This window comes from Pleurodeles waltl, chromosome 4_2 (genome assembly GCF_031143425.1).
Source record: "Pleurodeles waltl isolate 20211129_DDA chromosome 4_2, aPleWal1.hap1.20221129, whole genome shotgun sequence".
NCBI classification, from domain to species: domain Eukaryota; kingdom Metazoa; phylum Chordata; class Amphibia; order Caudata; family Salamandridae; genus Pleurodeles; species Pleurodeles waltl.
This window is the reverse complement of record NC_090443.1, coordinates 949,645,650-949,659,762: the sequence shown is the minus strand read 5'-3', so window position 1 is coordinate 949,659,762 and position 14,113 is coordinate 949,645,650. Positions and strand designations below refer to the sequence as shown.

The window sequence follows — 14,113 nt, the reverse complement described above, 5'->3', positions numbered from 1 at the left end:
ATTAGGGCCGGGAGCTCCGTCCCTACGGCTCCTTCTGATCACCTGGGCTACTTTATTGGCACTGAATCTCATATCACTCTGAGGAAGGTCTGTAGGTTTTAGCGAAGCCTTCAGTTGCTGATTTTCTACAGGAGGAGTTGGCTTAAAAAAGATGTCTAACAGGTAATCCACCCATTTATCTTCTGAAATTGAAGTACAGTTTATTACTCTTGCCTTATGGTCTATTTCATTCACTGACATCCAGAATTCTCTAGTATTAGCCTTTCTTAAGTTGAAAAGTAATTTGAGCCAGAAATCATCCTCCTTTTGGGTTCGTATTTACCATAGCTGTTTCTTATAATTTTTCCAAAGGGTTTTTATTTGGGCACATAAAGACTCTGTAGGAGGTTTATCTTTTGTGGATCTGAGTTTACGTCTCAGATCCTTTCTTAATTCTAAGATATTTGGTGGGATAGTTAGTGGCCTCCGGTTGTGATTTTGTGCTTGACGCCTGGCCGAGCCAAGTGATGGTACTAACTGTAGAAAGCTGGCCCACACTTCCCCAGCTGAGAGATCTTGGCATGCTGTTGATTGAAGCAGGGTTTTTATATTTTTGCACAGCTGTGGTAAAGAGGACTCCGTCCAGAACAAGCCGTTTAGATTGACAGAGGCAACTGTACCCAATTCATTTATGGCTGGAAGAAAACACGGAGCGTTCCAAGCCAATTCTATGTGCTGAAGCGAGTGGTCACTGTGAAGAGTAGGTATGATTTTGAATTTTTTAACATGTGCCAGAAGGGGAAGAGAGACGGCAGTATAGTCAATTGTAGTTGCCGATTTTGCACTATGATGAGTAAAGCTGGGTGGGACATCACCTTTCACCCTGCCGTTTAGCACCCTCATACTCAGATGTTCTAAGGCCTCGACCAATTGTTTGCCCCTTGTATCCAGTTTCATATGTGTTGATGGTAAATTGCGTTTTCTGCTGCCAATTGCTCGTCCGGTTCTGGAGTATATATCAGGTTGCTGTTAAAGTCGCCTGTTACTAAGATGTCCCATGCTGGATTAGCGCACCGTATCTCTTCTACCTTTTGTTGTAACTTCTCGAAGAGAAGTACTTTGCGATGTTTCCGCGGATGGGCGTAGATGTTAAAGATAATTAGTGGAGCGTGACGGTTGCAACTAAAATTGATTTTTATTGCCTGTAAGTCCGTTGATGAGAAGGCCAGCTGTTCTGTTGTGACCAGAAGTGCCGTAGAGATGTATGTGGCTAGACCACCGCTTGCCCTGCCTGATTTGTTTGATTTTTCAGCTCCAATGTGGTGTAGAGAATAGCCTCCTAGTTCTATCGGGTCTACCAGCCATGTTTCTTGCAGCACTATTATCGAGTAGTTGCAACTGGGCATTGCTGTAAGTCCTTCTGAAATAATTGCTTTTGCTCCCGCAATGTTCCAGGACATAATAGTAACGGTCGGCCTTTGATCTGTGTCTGGTGCATTACGTATGGTGGGTCAATTATTTCTCCTTGAGTTTAGGGTGCATGCCATCCATCTCCATTCGTCTTGTAGACCATTCCCTACAGCTAGGGGGTCAATAGAGGTGTTTGAATCTTTTTCCCCCCTTTTGGTTTGAAGCTGTTCCGCTTCCCCGACGTCCGGGCCCCATCCGCGCTTGCGGGCCTGTGATTCGGTTTTTTTTATTGGTTCACTTTTCAGATTTAACAGTAGGGGAAAAGGATAACGTGATAGTGGTTGTGATAGCCGTATACCCCAGTTTTCGAACTGTTGCTTAACTGCCATAATTGAAGCAGCGATTTTGCTTGTTCTCCACGTAGTGAGAGTTTGTTCCCGGTCATTCTGAGTGGTGTTGGAGAGGAATTTCAGTGATATTAAATTAGAGGGATAGGTAATGGGTCTTATGAAAATAGATTACCAAAAAAAAAAAAACAAAAAAAAAAAAAAAAACTTCCTTTCAGGATCCAGTGACTAAACATGTTAATCAAGTTAAACTACTGGAAATGTTTTCACTCCAAGTTAATTTGAAATACGTTTTTAAAAACGGATGAAGATTGGTCAACACTAGCTCAGAGAACACAAAACTAACCAGTCTAAGACACTTTGCTTAAGTCATTAAATTAACACATTACCTAATTAGCAACACCACTATTGAAGGAAACAGTACATAATTACCGAAATGGTGGCGAGGGGAAGGAAAGCTTCAGTTCATCTGGAAAACGTTTTAGAAAACGGAGTACAGTAGGTTGCCCGTGCTGGTGTCTACCAGCCGTTCACACCTCAACAGCTTAGGTGCAAGTCCAATACTAAAGAGGACATTATTGTTACTGGGCTTCTTGGGTCATTCATAGATGCTTTGCATGTCCCTGTAGAACGGTGCCCTACACTGAAGTACTTTATTGAAGATAAGACATCTAGTACTTTTACTATTCAATCCTCAATTAAAAACATTTTCTAGTAATTAAGGTCAGATTGATGTTAGGTACGCCTTACTGGCTTTGCAAACAGGATAGTACAATTAAATCTGAATGCAAAAGGGGCAATAGTTCGAGAGCTACAGATTCACATAAGAGAGCTATAGTGACGGAGCACATAATGATGGGGTCCCCTGTGGAATGCGATGAGGGCTTCTGAGTTTCCTATATCTCATTGATATTCATTGGCCTTGGGATGAATGGGGGCCTGAGGTGTTAGGCCGCAGATACTGCAGGGGTCTAGCATTACACCCCTGGAAGGCCACACCATCCTGAAGGAGCAATAGTAATGCAGACTGTTAGAAATGGGGTTTTTGGTTGGCAGTCAGGTTACTCTCTGTCCAAGCAAAAGCCCTCACTCTAGTCAGGGTAAGTCACACACTATCCAAGATTATCCTGTGCCCACCCTCTGGTAGCTTGGCACGAGCAGTCAGGCTTAACTTAGAAGGCAATGTGTAAAGTATTTGTGCAATAAGTCATACAATACCACCATATAACACCACAAAAATACACCACACAGTGTTTAGAAAAATATATAATATTTATCAAGATAATTGTAGGTCAAAAAGAATAAAGATGCAATGGAAAATTGTAGAACTATCACAGGAAAGTGATATAAAGTGTCTTAAGTCTTTAGAATGCAATACAGTGTCTTTCAAGCACAAAGTACCTGGTTTCAGGTGGAAAATCTCTTCAGAGGGCCACAGGAAAAGAGATGCGTGGAAAAAGGGTGTGTGCGTCGATTTCTCCTCAGCACACAAAGACTTGCGTCGTTCTTTTCCACGCGGGGAAGTCGGGCGTCGTTTTCCGGCGCGCAGACAGTCTCTTTTCGTGGATCGCGGGGATTACCAGATGTCCCGGGTCTGTGCGTGGATTCTCCTACTTGTTTTCTGGCTGCGCGTCGTTCTGCGGGACTGCGCGTCGAAGTTTCGATCTCACGGCAGGCGTCGCGTCGATTTCTCCTTGGAAGTCGGGCGGCGTTGTCCTTGCGAGGCCGTGCGTCGAAATTTTGGTCTCACGGCAGGCGTCGCGTCGATTTCTCCTCGGAAGTCGGGCGGCGTTGTCCTTGCGAGGCCGTGCGTCAAAGTTTCGCGTTCACGGTAGGCGTCGCGTCGATTTCTCCTGGAAAGTCGGGCGGCGTTGTCCTTGCGAGGTTGTGCGTCGAAGTCTCGATCGTCCCGAGAGCGTCGCGTTGATCAGCGTCGGTGGGCGGCGTTTTTCTCGCCGCGAAACAAGCTGTGCGTCGAAATTTTCGGCGCACGGAGCGTCCAAGTGAAAGGAAGAAGTCTTTTTGTCCTGAGACTTCAAGGAACAGGAGGCAAGCTCTATCCAAGCCCTTGGAGAGCACTTTCACAGCCAGACAAGAGTTCAGCAAGGCAGCAGGGCAACAGCAAGGCAGCAGTCCTTTGTAGAAAGCAGACAGGTGAGTCCTTTGAGCAGCCAGGCAGTTCTTCTTGGCAGGATGTAGTTTCTGGTTCCGGTTTCTTCTCCAGCAAGTGTCTGATGAGGTAGGGCAGAGGCCCTGTTTTATACCCAAATGTGCCTTTGAAGCGGGGGAGACTTCAAAGAGTGGCTAAGAAGTGCACCAGGTCCCCTTTCAGTTCAATCCTGTCTGCCAGGGTCCCAGTAGGGGGTGTGGCAGTCCTTTGTGTGAGGGTAGGCCCTCCACCCTCCCAGCCCAGGAAGACCCATTCAAAATGCAGATGTATGCAAGTGAGGCTGAGTACCCTGTGTTTGGAGTGTGTCTGAGTGAATGCACAAGGAGCTGTCAACTAAACCTAGCCAGACGTGGATTGTAAGGCACAGAAGGATTTAAGTGCAAAGAAATGCTCACTTTCTAAAAGTGGCCTTTCTAGAATAGTAATATTAAATCCGACTTCACCAGTCAGTAGGATTTTGTATTACCATTCTGGCCATACTAAATATGACCTCCCTGCTCCTTTCAGATCAGCAGCTGCCACTTCAACAGTGTATGAGGGCAGCCCCAATGTTAGCCTATGAAGGGAGCAGGTCTCACAGTAGTGCAAAAACGAATTGAGGGTTTTTTACACTACCAGGACATATAACTACACAGGTACATGTCCTGCCTTTTATCTACACAGCACCCTGCTCTAGGGGATACCCAGGGCACACATTAAGGGTGACTTATATGTAGAAAAAAGGGAGCTCTATGCTTGGCAGGTACTTTTAAATGCCAAGTCGAGGTGGCAGTGAAACTGCCCACACAGGCCTAGCAATGGTAGGCCTGAGACAAGGAAAAGGGGCTACTTAAGTGGGTGGCACAATCCGTGCTGCAGGTCCACTAGTAGCATTTAATCTATAGGCCCTAGGCACCTGGAGTGCACATTACTGGGGACTTATAAGTAGATTAAATAGTTCAATCAGGTACGATCCAAAGTTACCATGTTTACAGAGAGAGAGCATATGCACTTTAGCACTGGTTAGCAGTGGTAAAGTGCGCAGAGTCTAAAAACCAGCAAAAACAGTATCCCAAAAGTGGAGGGAGGCAGGCAAAAAGTTAGGGGTGACTACCCTAAGGCTGTCAGGTCTAACATGTGTCCCCCCCAGCTGAAAGTGGGGAGAGCTACCCGACCTCTTGGGAGCTCTCATCGCTAAGGCGGAAGTACCTGGAGAGACCATCAGCATTGGCGTGGTCAACCCCTGGGCGATGTTCCACCGTAAAGTCCATCCCCTGTAGGGAAATGGACCACCTCAAGAGTTTTGGATTCTCACCCCTCATCTGCATGAGCCATCTGAGGGGCCTGTGGTCTGTCTGAACTAGGAAGTGAGTCCCAAACAGGTAGGGCCTCAGCTTCTTCAGTGCCCAGACCACAGCAAAAGCTTCTCTTTCAATAGCACTCCACCTCTGTTCCCGTGGTAATAGTCTTCTGCTAATAAAGACTACCGGTTGATCTCTGCCCTCCTCATTTAGCTGTGCTAGAACTGCCCCTATGCCATGCTCTGAAGCGTCTGTCTGCACGATAAATTCCTGGGAGTAGTCAGGGGCCTTGAGCACGGGGGCCGTGCACATGGCTTCCTTCAGGGCGTCAAAGGCTTTCTGACAAGCCTCTGTCCAATTCACCAACCTAGGTTGCTTCTTGGACGTGAGTTCTGTCAAGGGGGACACAATGGTACCATAGCCCTTGACAAACCTGCGGTAGTATCCGGTGAGGCCTAAAAAGGCTCTCACCTCAGTCTGGGTTCGAGGTGGTTGCCAGGCCTTGATAGTTTCGATCTTGGCCTGGAGTGGCTGCACCTTGCCACCACCTACTAGGTGTCCCAAGTACACCACGGAACCCTGCCCAATCTGGCACTTACTAGCCTTGATGGTCAGGCCTGCCTGTTGCAGGGCCTGAAGCACCTCCTTGAGGTGGAGCAGGTGTTCCTCCCAGCTGGAACTGTAGACAGCTATGTCATCCAGGTAGGCTGCACAGAAGGCATCCTTGCCAGCCAGGACCCCGTTAACCAACCGTTGGAAGGTAGCGGGGGCATTTTTCAATCCAAACGGCATCACCCGGAACTGGTAATGGCCGTCAGGGGTGGAAAAGGCGGACCTTTCCTTAGCCCCCTCAGTCAGGGCGATCTGCCAGTACCCTGAAGTAAGATCAAACGTACTCAGGAACTTGGCAGCGCCTAGCCTGTCCACGAGCTCATCAGCTCGGGGGATGGGGTGAGCATCAGTCCGTGTGACTGAGTTGAGACCCCGGTAGTCCACGCAGAACCGGAGTTCTGGCTTCGCGCCTGGGGCAGTAGCCTTAGGGACCAACACCACTGGGCTGGCCCAGGGACTACTGGACTTCTCAATAACCCCTAGCATCAACATCTTGGAGACCTCCTCCTTGATGTTGGCCTTCACCTTATCTGACAACCTGTAAATTTTGTTCTTCACAGGGAGACTGTCACCGGTGTCAATATCATGAACACAGAGGTGGGTCAGTCCAGGAGTAAGGGAGAAGAGGGGGGAGAACTGCTCCAACAGCTCATAGCAGTCTCCTTTCTGGTTTAGAGTCAGGGAGTCAGACAGAATGACCCCGCTTACGGACCCATCACCTTCTTGGGCAGAGAGGAGGTCACGGAGAGGTTCACTCTCCTCTTCCATTCCTTCATCTGTGACCAGAAGCATGTTGATCTCCGACCTCTCAAAATGAGCTTTTAGTCGGTTCACGTGGAGCACCCTTAGGGGGTTCCTAGGGGTTTGGAGGTCCACTAGGTAAGTGGCCTCCCCTTTCCGCTCCTTTATTTCAAATGGGCCAGACCAGCGGTCCTGGAGAGCTCTGGGCTCTACTGGCTCCATTACCCACACTTTGTCTCCAGGTTGAAACTCTACCAGAGTGGCCTTCTGGTCATACCATTGTTTCATCACCTCTTGACTGGCCTCCAGGTTACTTTGGGCCTCTTTCCAGAAGCGGGTCATCTGGTTGCGGAGGGCCAACATGTAGCTGACCACGTCCTGAGGGGGTGTCTTTGGAGCGTTCTCCAATCCCTCCTTGACAATGCTTAAGGGTCCCCTGACGGGGTACCCATAGAGAAGCTCAAAGGGACTGAACCCTACCCCCCTCTGGGGGACCTGTCTGTAAGCAAAGAGAAGGCATGGTAAGAGGACGTCCCATTTACGCCTCATGGCCTCAGGGAGGCCACCAATCATGCCTTTCAGGGTCTTGTTGAATCTCTCCACAAGCCCATTAGACTGGGGGTGATAGGGTGTGGTGAACTTGTAGGTTACACCACACGCATCCCACAGATGCTTCATGTACGCGGACATGAAGTTAGTGCCTCTGTCAGACACTATCTCCTTGGGGAATCCCACACGGGTAAATATCCCCATCAGGGTTCTGGCTACCACCGATGCAGTTACGGTCCTCAGAGGGATTGCCTCTGGGTACCGGGTGGCATGGTCCACCAAAACCAGGATAAACCTGTTGCCTAAGGCAGTTTTGGGGTCCAAGGGGCCAACAATGTCGACGCCCACCCTTTCAAAGGGGGTGCCAACGACAGGAAGTGGAATCAGGGGGGGTTTTAACCCTCTTTCCTGCTTTACCACTAGCCTGGCAGGTAGGACAAGCCCTGCAGAATTTGTCTGAGTGTGTCCTCATTTTGGGCCAGTGAAAGTGGGTGACAAGCCTGTTGAAGGTCTTGTCTTGTCCCAAATGTCCTGCCAGGGGAATGTCGTGAGCCAGACCCAGTAGGAAGGCTCGGTAACATTGGGGGACCACCAGCACACGTGCTGCCCCAAAGACCGGAACCCTAGGCTCGCTGTAGAGGAGATCATTCTCCCAATATAGGTGGTGATTGCCAGAGGCGTCACCTGCTGCCTGGTTTAAGGCTTGTTTCCTCAACCCTTCTAGAGTGGGACACTCTTTCTGCGCCTTGCAGAATTCCTCCCTAGTGGGTCCACCCTCGACTTGCCAGCCAGCAAGCTCAGGTAAGTCACCTAGGGTGGCAATGTCTTCCCCAGTTGGCTCGGGAGTCTCCTCCTCAGGAGCCCCGTCAGCCACTGTGGGAACTTCTGGGGCCGGTTTCCCGCGCCCCTCGTCCCTCCTCTTGGCAGCTCTCTGGGCCATCGTTCCAGGCTCCAGATGCCCTTGACTTCCCTCTCGGTCAGCCATGGACCGGGTGGTCATGCAGACCCACTCAGGTAACCCTAACATCTCCAGGTGAGATCTGAGCTCTACTTCTTTCCAAGCAGTATGCTCTAGATCATTGCCTAACAGACAATCTACAGGCATGGCAGGACTCACAGCTACTTTCAGAGTACCAGAGACCCCCCCCCACTCAAAGGGAACCCGAGCCACCGGTAGGTGACTCTCGCGATTGTCAGAGACTATGACCTGGTGGAATGTATTAGGGATTATCTGCTCTGTGGACACCAGCTGACTCTTGATAGTAGTCATACTGGCTCCTGTGTCACGCAGAGCCTCCACCTTCTGCCCATCAATGAGGACCCACTGCCGGTACTTGGAAGTATTTTTAGGCATGTGGACCTTGGACATCATTTCTCCTTCTCCCAGGGACACTAGGGAAATCTCTACCTGTCCCCCACAGCTATCTGGGTCCATCTCCCCCCGAGTGCTACACTAGTCAACCCAGGTGCCTGTCCGGTAGTGGACGGTGCCCTCTTGGGGCACTGTGGATCGCCTTTGTAGTGACCATATTGGTAACACTCCATGCATTTGGGGCTAGATTTTCCTGACTTGTCAAATGTCCCTGGCTTTTTCCCAAATTTGGAAAAGGAAGGGTTGCCACCCCCTCCCTGGGAATTCTTTTGGGGGCCTTTAGAGAGTTCCTTATCTGTAAGTTTATCTCCCCCCTCTTTCTTCTGTTGGGAACCCTGACCACCTTTGTGGGAGTCCCCCCCAGGTACCTTTTTGGACACTCTGGTACTAACCCAGAGGTCCGCCTCCTCAGCAAGCTTCCTGGGATCAGTCAGCTTACTATCCACTAGGTGCTGGCGCAAATCTGTATAAGTAACATTAAGCATATGCTCTCTCAGGATCAAGTCATATAAACCTTTATAATCTGCTACTTTGTTGCCCCGCACCCATCCATTCAGTGCCTTACTAGAGAAATCAAAGAAATCTACCCATGTTTGTGTGGTTTGTTTGGTGCTGTCCCTGAACCTCTGACGGTATCCCTCAGGGGTCAGCCCAAACTTGGCAAGTAAAGTGGCTTTCTGGAGTGGGTATGTGTTTTGATCCGGTGGATCCAATGTGAGAAGTGTGTCCCTCCCCAATGGCGGCACATAACCCCACATAGCTACCCCCCATTGCCCTTCAGGAACCTCATGAGCCCTTAGTGCAACTTCATAAGCAGCTAACCATTTATCTATGTCATCTCCCACCACAAAACTGGGCACCACATTTTTGGGTATACGAACCTTCTTTTCTCCAGCAGGTCCGGTCTGTATGCTGCCACCATTATTGCTGGATTCAGACTGTCTTGCCTTGATCTCCAGCTCCTTGAGACTCAGTTCATGAGCCAACAATAGTTTCTTTTCAGCCAAAGCTCTTTCAGCTTCCACTTGTTTGGCTGTTCTTTCAGCTTCTGCTTGTTTGGCTGTTCTTTCAGCTTCAATCTGTTTGGCTGCTCTTTCAGCCTCAGCTTGTTTGGCTTCTCTTTCTGCCCTCCTCTCCTCCTGTTGTGCCTCAATTTTCAGTTTTGCCATTTGCAATTGGAACTCCCTTTCCTCTCTCCTTTCCTCTGCGGTCAGGCTTTGCATGGAGACACTGCTCCCTGGTCTGGAAGGGTGCACAATTGCAGTGGTAACACCATCCATAGATAGTGAAAATCCTTCTGAGGGGCCATTTTCTGGCTCCTCTTCCTCATCATCCTCTAAATGGGCTTCTGCCCAGGCCCTCAGCGCCACTTGAAAGTCCTCCTTTCTGGAGGCCCCTTGGGTGGGTACCTTTAATGCCCTGCAGAATCCTCTTAGTTGTTTGACCGTGTATGTATCCAACTGGACTAGGTCAAAGTCCCCTGTCTGAGACCCAGTCAGAGACATGTTGAGTGAGGATTTAGTTTTTGAAAATTGTCAGGAAAAAACGGATTTTCAAAAAGAGATAAAAACCAAGTTGACCTTCAACTGTGGGTAGGTAGTGAAATACTTAGCTACTGTATGTCACTGCACAAATACAAGTCCTATCCTCACCGCTGATCACCAATGTTAGAAATGGGGTTTTTGGTTGGCAGTCAGGTTACTCTCTGTCCAAGCAAAAGCCCTCACTCTAGTCAGGGTAAGTCACACACTATCCAAGATTATCCTGTGCCCACCCTCTGGTAGCTTGGCACGAGCAGTCAGGCTTAACTTAGAAGGCAATGTGTAAAGTATTTGTGCAATAAGTCATACAATACCACCATATAACACCACAAAAATACACCACACAGTGTTTAGAAAAATATATAATATTTATCAAGATAATTGTAGGTCAAAAAGAATAAAGATGCAATGGAAAATTGTAGAACTATCACAGGAAAGTGATATAAAGGGTCTTAAGTCTTTAGAATGCAATACAGTGTCTTTCAAGCACAAAGTACCTGGTTTCTGGTGGAAAATCTCCTCAGAGGGCCACAGGAAAAGAGATGCGTGGAAAAAGGGTGTGTGCGTCGATTTCTCCTCAGCACACAAAGACTTGCGTCGTTCTTTTCCACGCGGGGAAGTCGGGCGTCGTTTTCCGGCGCGCAGACAGTCTCTTTTCGTGGATCGCGGGGATTACCAGATGTCCCGGGTCTGTGCGTGGATTCTCCTACTTGTTTTCTGGCTGCGCGTCGTTCTGCGGGACTGCGCGTCGAAGTTTCGATCTCACGGCAGGCGTCGCGTCGATTTCTCCTTGGAAGTCGGGCGGCGTTGTCCTTGCGAGGCCGTGCGTCGAAATTTTGGTCTCACGGCAGGCGTCGCGTCGATTTCTCCTCGGAAGTCGGGCGGCGTTGTCCTTGCAAGGCCGTGCGTCAAAGTTTCGCGTTCACGGTAGGCGTCGCGTCGATTTCTCCTGGAAAGTCGGGCGGCGTTGTCCTTGCGAGGTTGTGCGTCGAAGTCTCGATCGTCCCGAGAGCGTCGCGTTGATCAGCGTCGGTGTGCGGCGTTTTTCTCGCCGCGAAACAAGCTGTGCGTCGAAATTTTCGGCACACGGAGCGTCCAAGTGAAAGGAAGAAGTCTTTTTGGTCCTGAGACTTCAAGGAACAGGAGGCAAGCTCTATCCAAGCCCTTGGAGAGCACTTTCACAGCCAGACAAGAGTTCAGCAAGGCAGCAGGGCAACAGCAAGGCAGCAGTCCTTTGTAGAAAGCAGACAGGTGAGTCCTTTGAGCAGCCAGGCAGTTCTTCTTGGCAGGATGTAGTTTCTGGTTCCGGTTTCTTCTCCAGCAAGTGTCTGATGAGGTAGGGCAGAGGCCCTGTTTTATACCCAAATGTGCCTTTGAAGTGGGGGAGACTTCAAAGAGTGGCTAAGAAGTGCACCAGGTCCCCTTTCAGTTCAATCCTGTCTGCCAGGGTCCCAGTAGGGGGTGTGGCAGTCCTTTGTGTGAGGGTAGGCCCTCCACCCTCCCAGCCCAGGAAGACCCATTCAAAATGCAGATGTATGCAAGTGAGGCTGAGTACCCTGTGTTTGGGGTGTGTCTGAGTGAATGCACAAGGAGCTGTCAACTAAACCTAGCCAGACGTGGATTGTAAGGCACAGAAGGATTTAAGTGCAAAGAAATGCTCACTTTCTAAAAGTGGCCTTTCTAGAATAGTAATATTAAATCCGACTTCACCAGTCAGTAGGATTTTGTGTTACCATTCTGGCCATACTAAATATGACCTCCCTGCTCCTTTCAGATCAGCAGCTGCCACTTCAACAGTGTATGAGGGCAGCCCCAATGTTAGCCTATGAAGGGAGCAGGTCTCACAGTAGTGCAAAAACGAATTGAGGGTTTTTTACACTACCAGGACATATAACTACACAGGTACATGTCCTGCCTTTTATCTACACAGCACCCTGCTCTAGGGGATACCCAGGGCACACATTAAGGGTGACTTATATGTAGAAAAAGGGGAGTTCTATGCTTGGCAGGTACTTTTAAATGCCAAGTCGAGGTGGCAGTGAAACTGCCCACACAGGCCTAGCAATGGTAGGCCTGAGACAAGGAAAAGGGGCTACTTAAGTGGGTGGGACAATCCGTGCTGCAGGTCCACTAGTAGCATTTAATCTATAGGCCCTAGGCACCTGGAGTGCACATTACTGGGGACTTATAAGTAGATTAAATAGTTCAATCAGGTATGATCCAAAGTTACCATGTTTACAGAGAGAGAGCATATGCACTTTAGCACTGGTTAGCAGTGGTAAAGTGCGCAGAGTCTAAAAACCAGCAAAAACAGTATCCCAAAAGTGGAGGGAGGCAGGCAAAAAGTTAGGGGTGACTACCCTAAGGCTGTCAGGTCTAACACAGACGTTCAGTAAAGCACAGGAAGAGGAGCGCTTGACCCTGGATCTGCAATATTTAAAAAACCACTGTGAACTGCTACGATCTCAGACGTCAGTATACCTCCACTCCCCCCAATCCCAACCCATGACATTAATTCACTTGTTTTATTGCTTTATTAATTTCTACAATCTTCTTAACCAATCAACAAGTAATTTCTCTGACAAAAAAAGATCTGTGAATGGATGATTTGGTTAATGTCCTCACTGCCAAGAAGGCGACTTCACAATGTGCGAGTCAAACGTGGAGTTCAGCTTAACGGACACCAACTAGAAAGGCAGAACAGGCCAGGAAAGCATACCTTAACTTGATACTTCGAAACCTGTAACTGATGTTTAAGGTTGGTGAAATATTAAGGCGTGGACACTCCTTATTCACAAATGTCATTCAATATTACATTACACAGCATTTGCCTCACTCATTCGAAAAACATAAGACAAACGACTGGCCACTTATCTATGCTTACCGGGTCTGGATTGAATTCTATAGGAGTAGGATCCTTACAGCTGCAGACGCTACCATATCCCTCCACTTTACTGCAGAATGTTTTCCGCCTCCTGTTCAGCTCTGTGTCAGGCCAGTGACACTCTGCATCTGCAATGAATAAAGTACCTTCAGAGAACAGTGGTGAGAGTCTGAGGATAAGCATTATTTAGTGGTCGACACCAATCTCCAGTGGTGCAAATATATTTAATCTTTGTACAACAAATGCAGCGATTATTCCTACTCTTTCCACAGTCACAATTTTATGAAAGGACATAGGTTTAGAAAGTAAGTTTACTTTCGTATCTCTTTGGTTCTCTGGGGTAGGATATCTAGGTTGTTTCAGTGTTCTCTGAAATACTGAACATTAAGGGAAGTAGCCCAAATCAGAGGGAGAATGTTAAAAATCTGGAGAGATTTTTAAACATTTTCTGGAAAAGATAAAAAAAATTGCAGCAAAAAAAAGAATTTTAGAACTATGCTAAAAAGCGGCACTGGGACCTCAAGGAGTCTTTCTCCTATACGTTGTGTCTCATGTACACAATGATTGCATTTCCCATGACGTGCAACAAAGTCAAGCTGAGTTATCCAGGGAGAAGTGACAGTGCAGTGCTTTGTTGAGACAAATGTTCAATGAGTGAAAGGGCAGGACATTAGAGGTGATTACTGAAAGTTGTGTAGGTAGGAAAGAACGTAAGCAGTGACTCTTAGGGAAGCAGTATTTAGATTTTTGTTCAATAATGACAAACTAAGGGAGAAGTATATGCTACAAATATTTATCCAGTGTTTTTGTTATTTATTTTACATTACTCCGCCAGCTGGTTGATTTAGTTACTTTTGGGCTAGAGAGCTATTTTGAGGTGAATTGTACCCCCAATGTCCGTAACCAGAAGACATGTAAAAACTCAATAACTAACTTGGTATCTGGATGCCTGGCAAATCTGACATCTATCCATTTAGATGGGTAATCAAGATGAACAAGGGCAAACCTAAACCCACCAATCCTTTCTCTATGAAAGTGTCCCAAGACATCTTAAGTAATTTTCATCCAGGTGCAAATTGTTATGTTTATTCTGATGTTTTTAGCGACCAGGTACTTATCAGCAATTCTGCATGTCGACCGCCCCCCCCAACTTTGAGTGCCATCAATGTCCATGTTTGATCACAAGTACACAAAGGATCTGGAAGAACATCCCAGAATTAATTAGGAT

The 14,113-nt window shown here is 48.0% G+C and overlaps 1 protein-coding gene across 1 annotated transcript in view; it reads right to left on the bottom strand.

Moving 5' to 3' along the window:
- Positions 1 to 14,113, bottom strand: part of POMGNT1 (protein O-linked mannose N-acetylglucosaminyltransferase 1 (beta 1,2-)) — a 217,391-nt gene that overhangs the window by 147,344 nt on the left and 55,934 nt on the right. The window contains exon 8 of the mRNA XM_069232761.1: positions 12,886 to 13,013. Within this exon, the coding sequence (XP_069088862.1) occupies positions 12,886 to 13,013 (128 nt within the window). The remainder of the gene's footprint in view (positions 1 to 12,885; positions 13,014 to 14,113) is intronic.